Genomic DNA, 18,516 nt, shown 5'->3' with positions numbered 1-18,516 from the left:
TGACATTCTAAGCTGTTTATACTTTTTGTGGTATATTTAAGATATGAAATTACTGAGCTCCTGTGCTATGCATGGCATGACTCCTAATGGCTTAGAAGAATGAATATTAGGACAACATTATATTGGGATAATTGAGAGCAATTCTGTTCATTTTAATAGCTTATTCTGGAGAATGTAGTTTATGATTTGGACTCTTCAGCCTTGTGTATATACATTTGGGCTTGTTCCCAAATGAGATGTAATTAACTTCTAACATGTCTTTTTGTTTTCACAGAGCAAGTTCTTCTAGATCAAAATGGTCAGACTCCTCCACCAAGCCCGTTCTCACTGCAAACGTTCAATAAGGGGACTGTGTGCAGTAATGGTCAAGGATTTGATTATGGCCTTGGAAATAACAAAGGTAAATTTTATGCCAGTTACTTCCTTTTTTACCACCATCTTCATTGAGTGTGTTGAATGTGTGTGTATATACGTGTGAGTGTGTTTCAGAAGACCAGTCAAATTATATTGTATTTTGACGTCTTGGGTTTTTTTTCTTACGCTATGTGGAAGCTTTAGGCAGAAAATCAGGAAGGATTTTGAAGTATGGTTTGAGCTACAGAATAGTAACAGGAAAAGGCCAGTTGCCTTGGTATCCCGATTGGAAGCATGATAAATTCAGTGTTGTTCAACAGGATATGCTTGAGAATAACAGATTCAAATTGCAGTCAAAATCACTAGTTTTTGATGAACCGCCTTAAAATCCCAAACACTTCTAACCTGTGCCTTATAAGATGCTTGCTTCTGGGAACTTTGCTCCCCTTTATAAGCATTTATGGATCAGAACAAACATTTCTCAGAACTCACAGGACTGATTAAATTACATCTTGCTTCTGTGAATCTTTCTCACTTTCCAGAGCACCATCTATGGCCTGCTGTTCAGAAACTAAAACTGCATCCTTTATTCGTTGGTGGCTCCTCCCTTAACCCTTCCAAAAAGTACAGTGATAACAATGCTGAGTGCTGTACTAGTACTTTAGTCTTGGTTGGTTGTTTCATTCTACTGGTGTGAGAGGCATACAAGAGAACTTGAGTTGTAAAAGTTTTCATTGAACTTTGAATCTGTGAAACTTTGGATGTTGTTGGTGCAAATCATATGTTCTGCTATTGGATCCCTGCCTCAAAACAGAGCAAGAATTTAATATTAGTAGCTAGCTACTAAATAGCTAGTGTTTGTTTTACTAGTATAATGCTTGAATAAATGTTACAAATATCTTATCAGTCAGAGGCTACAGTCTGCACAATTACCCTACATAACTACCCAATGAAATAATTGAAGCTTTCATCAGTATATAACTGTTTGTATGATTGTCATCAAGAAGTGGTAATCTTGTTAGTGACTATAGATTTTGGGGTGTCATTTTTATTCCTCTTGAAGCAAGTAAAATTCAAATCAGTACATATATAAAAATATTAAAATGTTAAAAAGATAGAGTGAAATGCAACAAATAGCTGGAAATAGATACATAGAGAGGAAAGTGGAAAATAATGATGAGGCTATCCTTTTGAAATTTTGTATTAAGGAAATAGCTCAACCAAATGACACACATGTAAACTTCAGGGTTCCTCTGGGAAAGATGGGCTTAACTTCATGACCTGAATTTGTAGTAAATTACGTGCCACTGAGCGCTAGATTAATGTAGTATTGCTTCAGGTTCACTGTCATGTCCTTGTGACAAAGTCATGAAACATGGGTTTCTTTGAACATAATTTTACAACATTGAAAAATTATCTTTGTAAAATAATACTCAAAAACGTCATGTTTGTTTTTTTATTGGTGGTGTCATTAATTAGCATTACCTTCATTTCCACTATTCCTAAGCTTCATTAAGCCATTATTTCGAGAACTTTTTTAGCTTTTGCTGAACAGACCTATATTACATTTGCAACAGAGTGCTTTTGTTGCAGTTCTTCCTGTTTTGTTTTGTTCCTTGCATCTCGCTTTCCCCTGTATGTTTCCACTGCTTGTGCACAGTGTGATACAGCAACAAGAGAGGATTGAACCAAATCATTTCCACCTACTTATATGGCTAACTAGTGTGCCTTCTTACAAGTAAACTTAAAATAAACCTAGCAGCACACATCTGAAAGGTACATATGGACAAGCCTTCTTTGTCTGTAAGTATCCATATACCACAAGGAGTAAAATATTGCTACTATTTTTTAACCTATTTTTCATCTGAAAAGCAGGGAGAAGTCTCATTTAGGGACATCGACCAAGATGATATGCACATGGCTCAAAATAGTATGTCCATGAACATATCCTGCAAAAAATCTAATTATGCAGATATGTTCTCAATAATCTTTTTAGGCTTTTGCTTCTAGAGTACTGGAGTGGCTTGTTTCAGCTTTGGGGCTGATATTATTTGTATATTGTTTTCATGTTTTTAATTTTTCAGATTAGATTACCAACTGTTTCTATTCTTTTTTATGTAGCTGTGTCACAGAAGGTAATATTACATCTGAAAACTACTGTATAACACCCCTTTTTCTAGGCCAGTAAGGTGATGGACGTTAGCAAGTGTCCTTTTTTTTTTTGCGGGAGGGGGTGCACTTGGAAGTGGAACACACAGACAATTAATACTTTCAAGAACAGTTACACATTATGAGGAGGCAAACAATGTGAATTATTATGCTCTATGGCATATGAACTAGGACGTTTCAACATAGATTAAATTAACATATTATCATTGAAGTCCTATTAATGACTAGAGAGCAGTCTTCAATTTCTAGCACAGTGCTTCTTCCTAGTGAATTTGAAGTCAGCTTCTGACTACATTATTAGTTTTGTCTCAGAGCAGATAGCAGGTTATCTGGATCCCTGCAGAGTTCAGGTCTGTATTCAGACATCATGATAAACCATAGTTTCATCAGGCTGGTAAGTTCTGACATCTGAAATATGGAGGATACAGCAAATTGGGAATTGTTGGCCAGCACCAAATTTGGATTTCAAAGTAAAGTTTGTAGCTGGCTGTTAATCAAAGTATATCCTCAGGGGCTTCAGATGAAACTGCTCTCGCAACTCAGAAAATCTCAGGTAGGTAGGGACAAACAATGTTCTTTTGTGTATGGCAGGATTTGCTACACACTGGCTGTTTCCGCATGGCACAATTATACTGGGTTTGAGCTGGGGTCTTACATACCATGCTTAATTTATTCATTCCTTCTTCCGCACTGCTCCCCCATTCTTCCCAGGAACAGAGTTAGGACCGGGAGAAAATGCTCCAGTTTGCTCCGCCCGAGGCCAGGGCTTCTGTATTTACTTCGGAATTATCTCTGAGTATGCCCAGTGTCCCACGTTCTGATTGGCTGTTGTTTTTGTGTGGCAGCTTGAATGAATGTCAGGCAGGGAGATCAGGTGGCTGGGCAGGAAAAATAAACAGCTCCTGCTCCCAATTGGTTTTTGCACGGTAGCTGGCACAAGCAGGGTCACACTGGGATTTTTTAAAAGAATCGCCAAACTGGCTATTTTTTAAAATCCTGGGCTAAGGTAAATATCTCGGGGCAACACTGGGGCAGGCTTGCATTAGCACCGGGAACCGTGCAGAATTCTCAGCTGCACAGGGATATTTTTCTTCCTCACCCCGGGGATATTTTGGCCTTGCGGAAACGGCCACTTTCTTCCACTTGTTTTCTTTCTGCCCAATCATATTATATCCCTAGTCTCCTCAGTAGCAATAGAGCTCTCTTGGCTCTTTGTGGGGGAATTGGAGACCTTAGGCAGGATTTGATATATCCTGAGGATCTGGTTGCTGTAGAATGTAGTGTTTTTGACAAATTCAAACCCTTTGTCTCTTATTATCTCTTAGCAAGGCTGCTACCCCCTACCCCAGAGGCACAGAAAGCTCCTCTGTACTCCTAACAATGAGGGTGGATCAGAGTTTTCTGAAGCTGGCAGAATCTCCACTCCAATTTTGGCTGGTAAAGGAGAGGGATAGGCAAAAGTTGTTAGTAGACGGAGTGAGAGTGGGCGAGGAATGTTTGTATTTTAACTACTGAGTCCTACTTATTTTATTTTTACAGCTGTTCAGAAATTGGTATTTATTTCTGGGTAAAAGTTTAGTTTTTTGTTGTTGTGGTGGCAATCATGGTTACCCTTCTGTATTTATATCCTACAATCCTTCAGTCGGAGCATTGATTGATAAAATTACAGGAAACTGTAAAAAGAGATAAAGACCAGGATTTTGTGGTAGCAAATTGAAAATGTGGTCATAAAAGTAAAAAAACCTAACAGGTAAAAAATTAGTCTGGCTTGTGAATTTTTGGCCGGGTTTCTGATCAAATCATAAGAAAGGACCTGTGAGATCTATGGCTTAAAATTTATTTGTTAGTATTGCAGTGGTCTGTGGTTTGCATGATCTCACTGAAAAATTCTTTTTTCACTATTACGTAATGCCCAATTTTAACATCTTTTTTAAGCACAGTGTCTGAACAGTGACAACTTATTTTTTCTCAGTCGGGTCATATACAAGTTCCAGTTTTAGCTCATAGTACATTTTTATTTTCATTCCAGTCAAGGAAAAAAACATGGAACATGATTGGGAAGGAAATGTTATAAGCCATTTGCTTAAGAATTATGCTTCCCCTCTCCCATGTGAAAATATTTGGTTGAGTTACCCATGGATCCACCAAATATTTCTTGGTAACTGCATCGCTTTCTAGACTGTCTCTTCCTAACAGAGTCATATTCAGTTACAAGGTTGCAAACCAGCACAGCTTAGCATCTTTCTACTGCAATTTCATTCAGAACTTTTTTTTGGAAAATTTCAGGTTGTAGTGTTGACTGTTTTGCCCACTGCAGGTGACCACCTGGGTGCCACCCTGAATCCCATTCAGTCACGGCCTAGTCTCCCAGCTCCTTCCATCTTTGATCAAGCTGCAAAACCTCCCTCTTCCTTAGTCCACAGCCCATTTGTGTTTGGACAGTCCCTTTCCTTCCAGCAACCTCAGCCACAGCTTCCGAGTAAGTCTGTCAGCCTTTCCTGCCTCATCAGTCCATTTCTGAAGCCTTGCCATTGCTTTAACCACCTTAGTGGCTTCCCAGCTACTAATCATCCATCACTGCACCTTTTGATTTCTTTTCTCCTTTTATGTTGGCTTTTCATCACTTTGAAGCAAACTCCAGTTTACCCGTAATTATTAAGGATTGCTCCACCAGCCTTTCTGAATGTGTTATGTAGTGTAGAAGATAATATACGTATATACATTGTGTTTTTTATTTTTCCTTTGGGTTGTAATTTGGTTCAGTGTTTTGTAGTCGTTGCTGTAATACTCGAAAGAATTTACAGCCTGTGCCCATTCGTGCCTTTTGCTCCTAGGGCATTGTTGAGAATCCCAGTGTTAACTTCAAATACTGTGATTATGGCTGGAGTTTTTTTCCCTCCTCTAACCTTCTTTCTCCTTAACATTTCCTGGAATTGCATATTATCAGTAATTTTCCTTACAGCAAAATAAAACTTGCATCTTTTCTCATGTAATTGGAGGTTATTGTTACCTATATAGTTTTGGTGTAACTGCTACTTTAGGTACCATCAGATCATCTCAGTATATTTTTATGCATGTTCGTACACCAGTCCAGCTGCCCTTGCCAGTTAGTTTTCCTGTCTAGCTAGAGAGGAAAAGCAATCTGAAGCATCTTCTGTATGTTACATGCCTTTTTGTTTTAACTGGTTCTGGGAACTAAATGTGCCATGCAGCTGATGATGCCATTTTCCTCTCCACTGGGAGCACTAGAGGGGCTGACCTGTACAGTCCTGAAATGTGGCATTGTGAAGGTGTTGTTTCTCCCCCTGAAATTTGCAGAAACAAGAAGCAACCCAGAGGCTTTACTTCAACTGGTCAGTAGATACAGACCCCTGAACAAGAAGACTTACCCATAAATGGCTAGTACAGTTGGCAGTCATTTTTCATTCCTCTTTTTTCGCTGGTCTTGAGAAGAATAACAAGCCAGTTTTGCTGAGATGTCCTGAATTCTCTAAAATGATAAGTGTGATTTGTTATAAATCAAGAGCTGTGTGCCAGGAGAGGCAGAGGAATATGCAAACCTAAGCTTGTTCCATAATGACAACCATGGTTCAAATGCCTCCAAGGACTCCTTGAGCAGATGACTAATGACGATGATCCTTTGTCTTTGAAAATGTCCTTTGATACCTTGGGTCAGCTTCCGTGGAAAAAGTCTGTGAGCACTAAGAGAGGGAGTGATTGTATTGATTTTGTCCCTGCTGCAGCAGCCATTTAACTCCCTCGTTCTACTTCTGGGAGTTCCTGTCCCCCATGTGCAGTATTTTAAGGGGCATTTCAGACTGCGGCAGTAGGAGAAGATGGAGAATTTGTTTTTTACCAGTACAGACTTTAGATGGGATTCAGATAGACAGTGGATATACAGATACACAGTGTTGAGTCTTATTATCTGACAGCAGATACACAATGTTGAGTCTTGTAGTCTGACAGCAATACTATTCATTAGTACATTAGACTAAAAGTTGAATAGTAGAGTGGACCCTCAAATCATGTCTGAGATGGTCAATAACCTGTTATTGACGTGAACTGAACAAAGGTTAGATTTTATAGTGGAATAAATGAGGGGGTGGGGGAGAAAAGGGTCTGGCTTTAGAAGCTAAGAAAAAAAGTTGACAGACATTCACATTTCATTAAGAACTTTTGTTATCCTGCAGCACCTTTTCTAGACTTTCAGGATAACCAGTGGTCTCAAGATGTTTGTTTCCCTTCATATTCAGAAATCAGATCTGGTGAAAGAGAGGCGGTTACAGTTCATTGTGGAAGCGTGGAAACACACCTAAATTAGCAAATAGCTTCCTGATCTCAAGTATCCATGAATCTAGACAAATTGAAAATCATTTTGTTATCTGAAGTTATTCAGTCAGTAGGAGACACGTTAATCTTCATAGCTGAAAATTCCTCAGGTTCTTTAAAAAGGGATTTTTAAAAAAACAAGACATGTACTTGGTTTCAAGCACCTTTGCTGCTTCATTCCACTTCTTTCAGGAAAGAAAATGTAGCATCCATTGTGGCAGCTCAGGCAGGGCAGCTTCCTTCCTCCACTAGTTAGAGAGAAGCACCTGTTCATCATGGTCAGGACAAATTATCAGACTTGTTCAGTTTGTTTGTGTGAGGCAACACTATCATGGTTGTGTCTCACCACTGCATGAAGCGGTGACACAAAGCCCCTTAACTGAGATTGGGGAAGTTCTACACGTTTAAAGAGTCACATTTCACTTAAATGTCATCAAGATCATTTGGCTCCCATTTCATAAACAGTTCTCTTCATCTTTTTCATCCCTTTCCCTTGTTCACATATCTGAATAGTTTTGTTGTTTCCAGATATACAGCCATATTCAAAGTGATAGATAATTCACACCAATCTTAGATGTTCATCACCACACAAGCACACTTAAGATATTCTTAGTAGCATTTACTTTAGCGCTAATCCTTTAATTCACTCTGAAACTTCTGATATAGTTGAAATGTAAGAAGAACTGTTATTCTGTGAAGTTTATTGAAAGTCTTTGCAAAAATTCTTACAATTACTTGTCTAGCGCCTGTTAATTCAGGGTTCTTTTAAAAATATATGAATTTTGTCCTATTTGAAGCTGAAACAAAGCTTTGTATTTTTCCTCTAGCAAAAACAGTCAAAAATCTTTTGGTACCTTAAACTTGAACAAATCTGTTGTAGCGTGTGCTTATATAGAAGACAAGAGCCTCTTCTCCCCTGGGCTGGAGGACATCTTGTGGTTGGTTCCCATTGTCCCATCGGGGAGGCAGGAAAATGAGGCTGTGCCGGAGCTCTCCTGGTCGGCTGGAGCCGCTCCACCCGAGGAACCTCCCTCGCCTCCAACAATACGCACCAAAGGGAAAGTGCACGCTCAGCCCCTCCCTGGCATCGCTGCTTGCTGTCCCTCCCCCCGGGAGGGCTCCAGCACAGCCTCACAGCTGCAGAAGGGGAAGCACTGGGGGCCGGAGGCACCAATGCTCCGGACTGTTCAGCCGCATATCGCTTACTTATGAAAGCTTGTGGCACAAAGTGTTTACCTTTATTACATGACAGGAATTAGTTGAATGCCTCTCTTGTATGGAATTTGTTCCGGCAATAGTGGTAAGAGTCACTGATGTATCCAGCCACACATTTCTGAAAACCTTTCAAAAGGGTAGCTGTGTTAGTTTGTTGCAGCAAATTAAAGCAGAAATCTAATGGCACCTTTTAGACTGAGTTTATTTCACATAGTCTTCTGTGAGTTAAACCTTCCTTCTTCAGACTTAATGTCCTTTAAGTCTTCAAAAGAGGGAACACTGCAATGGTGGCAATGCTGGCCTATCAATTAATGAGTAATCAGGGGCTTAACAGATGGAGCTGAAATCTCCTTCAGGGTCTAGAGTCGGTTTTCATCTTGTAAAATAAGACACCAACACCAACTGGGGGAAGGAGAGAGAGACCTCTAGAAGAAGTTTGCTAATCAAATTCATATGAGGAAGTCAGGAAATTGGGAATGTTTGAGTAAACCTGAAATTTCCTTGAGTGTAGTTGCTATTTAGGAATATAAGGCACAATTAGCAAATGTGCTGTCTGCTGTGCAAGTCAGTTTTCTTACACTATGGTCTGTATGTTTCTCAGTAGATATAAGAAAAACATTGTAATAATGCATCTCTGAATCCTATTTGGAGTTACTAAAACAATCCTAGCCCTCTGTTTAAAACTTTGGTATCAGTTCTCATGTGTAAGAATAGGTGGTTTGCATTAATTTTTTAAAAATAATTGGGATCATATCAAAGTAGAAGTTTTAAAAACTATTCTCATTGGAAGCAGTCTTTCCCCTGCATTCCAGACATATGTTTTACCCACTGATAATAAGACTAGGGGCACTGTCTTATATTTGGAGTACAAGACAAGGTTCTAGAGAAATCAGATCTCCTTTGAGGAAGTAGAACACCTTAATCCTAAATGCAGGGAAGTCCATCCAGCTAAGCATGTGACATTACTATTGATTTTCTTCTGAGCAGCATGAATTGTGGGAATTGACTTTTGCTGAGGGTATTTTTCTTGCTTGTCCTAGGAATTAATCCTCTTAAAGGTTCTATAAGACTGTCCTCTCCAAGGAGTATTATTGGAAAATAATAATATACAAAGGAAAAAAAGGGGGGGTGAAAACAGTTATTTTGAATTAAAGACCTAACAGGTCGAAATAAACTTTGGTGAATCTATAAAGTGCAAAAAATACCAGATAAATACAATATGAAGGGTATTTTCCCAACACTTGGTCTATTGGAAACAATAATAGCCCAGAATAATTTGTGAATGAAACACAACCAACCCATTCATTAATTGCTGGTTCTTTCTTTTTCTTTTTCTTTTTGTCTTTTTTTCTTTTCCTTTCTTTTTAGCTCAACCATTTGGTGTCACCATAAGAATGTGCAGTTAGGTTTTCCTTAGGCCTTTATTGAAAAATGATTTATTCTTTTTTTTTAAGATAGAACCTAGAATAATTATTTCATTTGATAAATACTTAGCATGGAAGGGGAAAAAAACACTTGAATATGTCTTGGAATTAGATGTGTCTCATCTGAATTGCTTGCTTTGCTTGTTTTTTATCTTTGCTGTTTTTCCATTGAATCTATGCTGCTTCTGTGCCACTGTTTCCCACTTTAGAAACTCCCTCCCGCAGCCTTGCTTCTCGTGAGCGCATTTACAAAAGTAATGATGTAGCTGGGCCTGCCTCTGCTATTTCATCTCTCTCACACAAACTAAAGGGTGGGTACGCATGCCAACGTGGAGAGGTTACTCAGCAGTTCTTGAAAGAAAATGTGTTAATTTGACTTGAGTCCATTTCATTCCATTCACTTTTTTAAAAGTTCTTGTTTAGCATGTTTAGCATTCTGTTGACTTTGCACATAGCCTTGATTACGATAGATGTGTGGGAATGTTGGGGGGGGGGGTGTTGTTTGATTGTTTTTAAAGAATGTGCCAGGTTACCTTCCTAAGTGATAACAATATATACTTTAGAAAGTACAAAAATAATGTTTAGAAACCCACTTTTTATCTATTATTATCCTTTTTGTTGACATGAAAGTGTATATTTGAATATACTGCAAATATGGCTTTGGACCTTATTGTATATCAAAGCAGAAATGGATTAACATTTCATATTTCGATCACTTTGTGATTTTCAAGTTTTTTAATGTGGGGCGGGGGAGATCAGCTGAGGAGCTGTATAAAATTGCATAAAATTTTGAGTGGAACCCACAGTGATCTGTCAATTGAAGGTCCTGGAGAGTGCCCTTGCAGTCCTTTCCAACGCAAGACAGCCAGTTCCCAAAGTTGCAGGATATGCATGGCTTTAAAGAGGCACGGTGTCAGGTGGCTGCAGTGAAAGAAGAAAGGGTTCAAATAACCCCCACCCTTCCACAGTATGCCTCCCCATCCCACATGACTGTAAATTGACACTGGCCCTGTGATCCCTGGAGTCAGCTTGGAGAGGATTGCTGAGGGGAAGGGAATGAGATGAAATGAGGGAAAGAGATCCACAATCATACCTAGTTTGCTGGGTCCATGTGAATGTGACTCTTGCCCAAACATTATTATAATATTTTCATTTTAGTTCCTGGAGATTTGTGTGGTTTTTAGCAGGAGCCAAAGGTGGAAAATAAATCTGCCAACAGTTTGCCAGAAATTATCAAATAAACAAGGCTTAAAATATTGGTTCGGGATGTTGTAATCTAGATGTATCTTACTGCCCATATAGTGTGGAGCATGTTAGCATCCTCCCCAAAATCCCAATTATTCTTTTCTGTTTCGTGTCTTTCAGGAAGTGTGGTTAGTGTATCAGCTTTTCACACTGTGCATGTGAATAACCTTCCTTAGAACATGTAGGCACCACTCTGGGAAATGTTTTAGACAACTGTTGAACAGTATTCAGGGATCTTCCCCTCGGTCCTATAGGAATGATCTGTGTGTAGGAATCTTTCTGCATAGATGACTATCTCCTGTGTTGGATCATGTGCAAGCAAAACCCCTATCCAGTATCCAGGGCCACATTACAATAGAGCTTGTTTGATTGGGGTACCGTGTGCACTCATGAACCTGTAGGGGGTGGTGTCAAGTCAGGCAATCATGGGCACCATTATGGAAGTGGAAATGAAGTCAGCACAGTCAAAGCTGATAACAGATCAGCAGATGCAATCCTAGTTTATAGGAATGAACTCTGCTTATTTCCTGTCCTTTTAGTTGTATTACTTTTCTGAATTTGAGAAATCTGATGAATTTGTGTGGCCATTCAGCACTGTGACTCTTGCTGTCAGAAACAAACTTTCCCTTTTAATAATGTCTTTATAAAATTTGTCAAACAGGTGATAGAATGAATTTTACTGCAGCTGCTAGACCCGTTTCTCCAGCAGGGAAATCAGACATGGCATCAAAATACAGAGCAGAAAGCAGATCTCTGAAATCTGATGGGCGTGTGAGCCACAGTGTTGGAGACCAGAAAAAGCCCAGGAATATGGAGGGCTTATCTGCTAGTGAATCTCTAATGCTGAAATCTGATACTGGAAAGCTGAGGTCTGACTCTCACAGCAGGTCATTGTCTCCAAATCATAACACTTTGCAAACTTTAAAAACGGATGGAAGGACGACATCTAGTTTGAGAGCAGAATCTCCAGGGCCGGGTACCCGATCATCTTCACCCAAGACTCTGTCAGCAGGTAAATCCTGTACGTCTGGCGCTGGTTCTCGCCGGTCATCCTCTCCTCATGATAAGACTCAGAAACCATCACCCCCCATGAAAACCAAAATCGACCCTCCTCGGGAGAGATCTAAATCAGATTCTTATACATTGGACCCAGATACTCTGCGCAAAAAGAAGGTGCCCCTAACGGAACCAATAAGGGGAAGGTCCACATCTCCAAAGCCCAAAATTATGTCAAAAGATGGCAAACCCGTGTCTGAAACAGACAACAGAGCCCCTTCTCCTCATGTGGTACAAGAAAATCTTCACAGTGAAGTGGTTGAAGTCTGTACTTCAAGTACCTTAAAGACAAATAGTGTTACAGACAGCATCTGTGAAGATAACTCTGAGTTCAAAAGCGTGGATGACGGCTCCAATAAAGTTCATTTCAGCATAGGAAAGGCGCCTCTGAAAGATGAGCAAGATACACGAGCGTCTCCAAAAGTGAGCCGCAAATGTGCAACTAGGCACACGAGACCCAAAAAGGAGAAGTCGGTGTGCCTTTTCAAAGGGGAGGGTGCCAGATCTATAGAGCCGGCCAAACAAGCCATGTCACCCTCTGTGGCAGAATGTGCCCGGGCTGTTTTTGCTTCTTTCCTTTGGCATGAAGGGATTGTGCATGATGCCATGGCCTGCTCATCTTTTTTGAAATTCAACCCTGAACTCTCTAAGGAGCATGCGCCAATTAGAAGTAATCTGGGCCAGCAGCCCATAGAAGAAAAAGAAACTAAGTTGAAAAATAGACATTCATTGGAAATATCATCTGCTCTGAATATGTTTAACATAGCCCCTCATGGGCCTGACATATCAAAAATGGGCAGTATAAATAAAAACAAGGTCCTCTCTATGCTGAAAGAGCCTCCCCTTCATGAACGGTGTGAGGATGGAAAAAATGAAAGTGCCTCTTTTGAAACTTCTAGCCACCACACCATGAAATCAAAGTCTCCTCTTCCCTTAACTCTGCAGCACTTGGTAGCCTTTTGGGAAGACATTTCTCTGGCGACTATCAAGGCAGCTTCTCAGAACATGATTTTTCCAAGCCCTGGGTCCTGCGCAGTGCTGAAGAAGAAAGAAAGTGATAAAGATAGCAAAAAGTCCAAAAAGGAAAAGAAGAAAAAAGAAAAAGTGGAAGCCAGGCCAAGGGGGAATCTCTTTGGTGAAATGGCTCAGCTTGCGGTGGGGGGACCAGAGAAAGACACCATCTGTGAGCTGTGTGGAGAATCCCACCCATATCCAGTGACCTATCACATGAGACAAGCTCATCCAGGTAAGGATGAATCATCATGATGCATGGACACAGAAAAGGTTGCTTTGCCCTTTGGCTTTGATCTGAAGAAAGTTTATCCAGAGGTGTTTCCCCGGGTTCCCTTTTTAAAAGCAGAGAAACATGCTGAGCCACCAATAATTTGCCTGTTCTGTCTCAAAACCCTCTTGTAGAATAGAGAGAGGCATCCCCTCCCCTCTTTTATAATCTCAGGCTTGTTAAAGCAAAGCAGATATATTGCTAGAAGTTAAAGGAAGCTTCAGAGGCAAGGAAAAAAATTGAATTCACTCAGAGGAACGATAGAGGATCAATAACCCTGCAGCACATACAAATATTTTATATACAAATATTAATAACCATTAAGAGTATCTATTCATGACTGTTGTGCATTCATTCCTTTCTTAAAGGAATACATCCATATTAATTAAAAATCCCAATACCTATCAGATCAACCTGAAAGATGGTTGAAGAATTTTCAAGGCTCTCTGATAAGTTCGTATGTAGCTAGAGTTAAAGTTATCGCCTGAACTTCTAATCCAATCCAATCCAAAAACCTTTATTAGGCATAAAACCGGAAGTACCAAACATTCCAGGTGCAATAACAGGATCATTGTTACACATCATGTAGGACACGGATTAAAAATGTAGCAACTGCTTCTGAAATTTCTACATTAGAGCTGTTCAATAGCTTAGACATTTTAGTTTGTCTGAGAAAAACATAAATTATGAAGGTAATAAAGCTCCCAGGTCAGTTCTGATATCATTATACCTCAAACAGTAAAGCAGGATATGAGGAATTGAATCCTGAACTTCTAAAGGTTTCCTAAGGTTCAAAATGAAAGTATGCTTTTATCAGTGGTGTTTAAAAAGTCAAGAGGATCTTTAAATCCTTTTATTCACCTTCGTTTAATGTCTAATGTTCAGAATATGTATTGTTACTTCTAATTTAGTATTGATTCACCACTGAATTTTTTAGGTATCATTCAGTGGATTCAGGTGAAAAATGTTTTCATGTTAATGCTATGTTATAAGCCAAGTGAATTCTTCTGTGTTCTTCCTTCCAAACATTAGGAGAGCATTTCTCAAATAACTCGCTGTACAATACTACCTGCAGTTTTTGCCTGCACACATGGGCAATCTGAGTCACGTGGGTGCTGTTTCTCCATGGCGCTGTCCCCTTTAAACGTGGACTATTTGAATGCTGCAACACTTGGGGTTTTCAGTCAGCACCATCCCTCCCAGTGGAGTGCAGGTTGGATGCAAAAGACACAATCAGCTGGTATACATACAGTGTAGGCACATGGCTTAGTGCCATAGTTAAGTAAGGTAACATTCTGATAGGGTTGTGTGTACAAGTACACAACCATGTAAAAAATAAAAGGGGACCTATATTTGGCACATTACCATAAGATATAGATCAACTCTGTGTTCATTTGTATATAAACAAAAAAAAATTGCTTTTTCATAGACTGGATTTGCGACAAATATAGAAGTGAAAATTCCCTGAGTTCAGAATATGGGTAGCTGGAATTGCAGCAGTCAAAAAGTTGAACCAAGTGAATAAAAACAGAGGATTAACTGAACAAGGAATAAGAGCTATGTTGGGAGTTTTATATAAGATAGGCCAGACGTACAACTATTACATTAACTAACATGACAGTAGTAAAGGTGATCCACTAAACTTGTAAAGATCAGTCTGATGTGCTTTTAAAGATGCTTGACCCTCTCTGAAATATGCAGCATTGCAAAACAAAAATATAGATGTAGTAGATTTTAATCTGAAGCATGATTATTCATGATTTAAGGGTGCGGCCGGTATGCCGGTGGACAAGGCTATAACAGCATTGGACACTTTTGCGGAGGATGGGCTGGTAATTGTGGCGACGGCGGGATTGGAGGAAGCACCTGGTATCTTGTCTGTGATCGGTGCAGGGAGAAATATCTCCGTGAAAAGCAGGCAGCAGCAAGAGAAAAGGTATATTTTGATCTGTTTCTTACTGTCTATGGTGAGGAATTGAAATAAAAAGAACAACAAGGTGCAAGGTAGAGCAGTTAGTTTGACCTTTTAGATTCCAAGATGTTGTTCTGTAAGCTTTATCAGCAGGTTTTAAGCAGAAATCTGTTTCCCTCAATCCCCACAGTCTGTGTGTGTGAATAAAGTGCCATCAAGTCACACTGAAGGGTTTTCAAGGCAAGAGACAGTCAGAGGTGGTTTGTCATTGCCTTCCTCTGCATAGCAACCCTGGTATTCTTTAGTGATCTCCCATTCAAGTACTAACCATTGATGACCCTGCTTAGCTCCTGAGATCTGATGAGACTGGGCTGCCTTGGACCATCCAGAGTCTGCCTTTTCAGTAATCTGTCGTATGGTTCTCTTGGGGCTAATGTTGCCCTCTTCATGTATACTTTACACCAGGCCTGTAAACAGGCGCTTACTAGATGGTTTGTGGCAACTGAGAGCTGCTCTCAGGCAAACTTTTTTAAATTTGTTCCTTTCTGTTTTTCCATACACAATTGACTTAAAAGTACATGGCAGGCTGCTAATAGAAAAAATGTTTTTAATAATGGTAGACATTTACAATGCTGCCTTTTACCATGTTTTGAGTTTTGAAGATTTTAGAACAGTAGAAGAACCTGATATGTAGACCAGTAACACTGTCAGTCACGGATTTGTAAGGTCGGTTGTTGACTTCTCAGTATTCCTATTTTCTGTGTGCAACTATGAAACAGAGAAAAATAGACAGGGTCTTGCTACCAGCCTTGAGTGCAGCCGAAGTCCACACAAGCCATAGGGGTTGGATTGTTTGCCTAGTCCTGATGTTTCAGTTGTAGACAGCTAATACTAATGAAGAGAGGACAGACAGACCTGGAGCAGGAGAGCTCCAGCATGAAGTATTGGATCTGCTGTACCTCTGTTGGATAGCAAGGCTGGGCTACAACTCTTCGTAGAAATCTGACCCATTTAATCAGTAGGTTGTTGCGATCCTCTCCTTTGGGACCTGAAGATCATGCAGTGGTTACCAATTATCCCTTTAACCTGCCAGTCTCCAGCCACAGACTCTAGTAGTGCTGATTTGTGTCTCTTTGTAGGTCAAACAGTCTAGGAGAAAGCCATTGCAAGTGAAGACGCCTCGTGCCTTGCCGACAATGGAAGCTCATCAAGTGATCAAAGCGAATGCGCTGTTCCTGCTGGCCTTGAGCAGCGCAGCTGAGCCCAGCATGTTGTGCTACCACCCTTCCAAGCCATTCCAGTCCCACCTTCCCAGCGTCAAGGAGGGCATCTCAGAGGACTTCCCTGTTAAAATGTCCTGTCTCTATCTGCAGACTTTAGCCAGGTGAAACAAAACTTGTCAAGTTACTTTTTCCCCCTCATGTTCAATGGTGTAAAAATAATGACACTTTCTTTAAAACTTCTATATTCAACCATGAGCAAACCTGTGGCTAACCATTTGCATTATTAATGTTAATCATTATTTCCATCTGCCAAAATATTTGCAATGATGTGTGTGTATAAAGTGCCTTCAAGTCACAGCGGACTTGTGGCAACCCCAGCAAGGGGTTTTCAATGTAAGGGGCGGCTTGCCACTGCCTTCCTCTGCAGAGTCTTCCAAAGAGGTCTGTCTTCCTAGTACTGACTGCTTAGCTTCCAATATCTGACAAGATTGGGCACATCAGAGATGTCCAACTCTGGTGCATCAGATGTTCATGGACTACAATTCCCATTAGCCCCTGCTACCATGGCCAATTGTCCATGCCAGCAGGGGCTGATGGGAATTGCAGTCCATGAACATCTGAAGCGCCAGAATTGGACAACCCTGGGCTACACCATACTACATTCCCTATGATACAAACAGTACAACTGTCAGCAATAATCGCAGTTGTCTTTCATTGTGGGCAAATGATTCAACATACAAGCAACCAAGACCTAGATCTTTCAAGTAGGTACTTTCAGAGGGTGATGATGCTAGGCTACAGCAGAAGAGCTAAATTTGAGTCCTGTAGCAACTAAGAGACCAACAAGATTTTCAGGGTATTTCAGGAGTCAAAGCTCCCTTCATCTGGTACCTGGATTCAAATCTATTCCTTCCAAGAATTACTAAAAGCATCTGGCTTCCAAACTATTTAGAAATATTTAAAAATATGGATTTGCCCTGATTCTTTATTTACCTTCTGATCAGCAAATGTTCTTCCAAACTGCTCTCAGTCTCTTCTTAGTTCTTGTTTGTCTTCAGATGTGAAGCTGAATCCTGCCTCCAGAAGCATAGGCTCTTGTATGTCATCTACTAGTCAAACAAGTTTGAAGAGGTGCTGCCCTCTTAGATGACAGAAAGTGACAACTCAGAAGAAAATAAATCCTCCCTCGAATTGACCATGGTGAACTGGCTCTGGCTGAAGTCCAGTCTAATATTTGCTTCCGCAGAAGGAAGCAGTCAGCTCAGAGTCACCTGAGTCAACTCTTTTGCAGTATAATTTCTTGACCTGGTAAAAATGTTGTGTGTGCAGGTGTCACTTACTAGCCTTGTCCTTCTTGTCTCCTTGCTCTGTCAGTCACCCAGTCCAACGTACTGTTATTTATCGTACATTCTTGCATATCCTACAAACAAGACTCCAGTTAAATGTGTAATTTTGAAAATTGCCAAGATGGTCAGTTCTTAAAGTGCAGAAATGTAACCTATGAAGCACTTGTGGTGATCAATAAAATAGAACTATATGTGTGTGTGTGTTTGTAGGGGAGGTGGAGTTTGCTGCTACTCATGCTTGTTAAATTTTGTCAGGTCTATCCATTTAGATGGCTGGTAAAAAAGTTGGACTGTTTTAAGGTTATATTCTATACCTTATTTTCTTCAGGCATCATCATGAAAACTTTGTTGGCTATCCAGATGACAACCTCTTTCAGGATGAGATGAGATATTTGCGCTCAACTTCGGTACCCGCACCTTATATATCAGTTACTCCTGATGCCAGTCCTAATGTTTTCGAGGAGCCAGAAAGTAACATGAAATCCATGCCCCCAAGGTACCCCAGTTGTGTATATTTATATATAGCTATAAATGGTTTTTATATCGCTACAAAGGGTTTTATCACATAGCTGTGTGATTTTTGGAGACTGATTTTTTGTAACCAGTCAGTTGTTGGTGATTGTGAAAAGTGCTGCCAAGTTGCGGCTGACTTATGGTGACCCCATTGGCTTTTCAAGGCAAGGGGCGGAGGTAGTTTGCCATTGCTTGCCTCTATGTAGCAATCCTGGACTTCCTTGGTGGTCTCCCATTCAAATACCAACCAGGGCTTACCCCGCTTAGCTTCCAAGGTCTGAAGAGATCGGGCTCACCTGGGTCATCCAGGTCAAGGCTAACCAGTTAGTTTTGGAAAATGACCATAGGACATATATTTGTTTTACTTGCTAACGATAAAGGTACTACCTTGTGTGAAATAATTTGCCTCCTTATGATTTCCGAAAAGGATATCTGGATTTTTACACTA

The 18,516-nt window shown here is 40.2% G+C and overlaps 1 protein-coding gene across 15 annotated transcripts in view; it reads left to right on the top strand.

Moving 5' to 3' along the window:
* The window catches only part of MYCBP2 (MYC binding protein 2), a 187,214-nt gene that overhangs the window by 132,717 nt on the left and 35,981 nt on the right, over positions 1-18,516 (top strand). For 9 of the 15 annotated variants that reach the window (XM_048493684.1, XM_048493683.1, XM_048493685.1 and 6 more), the window contains 7 exons: positions 275-400; positions 4,841-5,002; positions 9,701-9,802; positions 11,398-13,038; positions 14,841-15,010; positions 16,126-16,370; positions 17,884-18,051. In XM_048493684.1, coding sequence (XP_048349641.1) covers positions 275-400; positions 4,841-5,002; positions 9,701-9,802; positions 11,398-13,038; positions 14,841-15,010; positions 16,126-16,370; positions 17,884-18,051 — 2,614 coding nt within the window. The remainder of the gene's footprint in view (positions 1-274; positions 401-4,840; positions 5,003-9,700; positions 9,803-11,397; positions 13,039-14,840; positions 15,011-16,125; positions 16,371-17,883; positions 18,052-18,516) is intronic. The other 6 variants (XM_048493697.1, XM_048493688.1, XM_048493687.1 and 3 more) reach the window with 3 other exon arrangements.

Source organism: Sphaerodactylus townsendi, linkage group LG04, assembly GCF_021028975.2.
Source record: "Sphaerodactylus townsendi isolate TG3544 linkage group LG04, MPM_Stown_v2.3, whole genome shotgun sequence".
NCBI classification, from domain to species: domain Eukaryota; kingdom Metazoa; phylum Chordata; class Lepidosauria; order Squamata; family Sphaerodactylidae; genus Sphaerodactylus; species Sphaerodactylus townsendi.
This window is presented reverse-complemented; position numbering and strand designations above follow the sequence as displayed.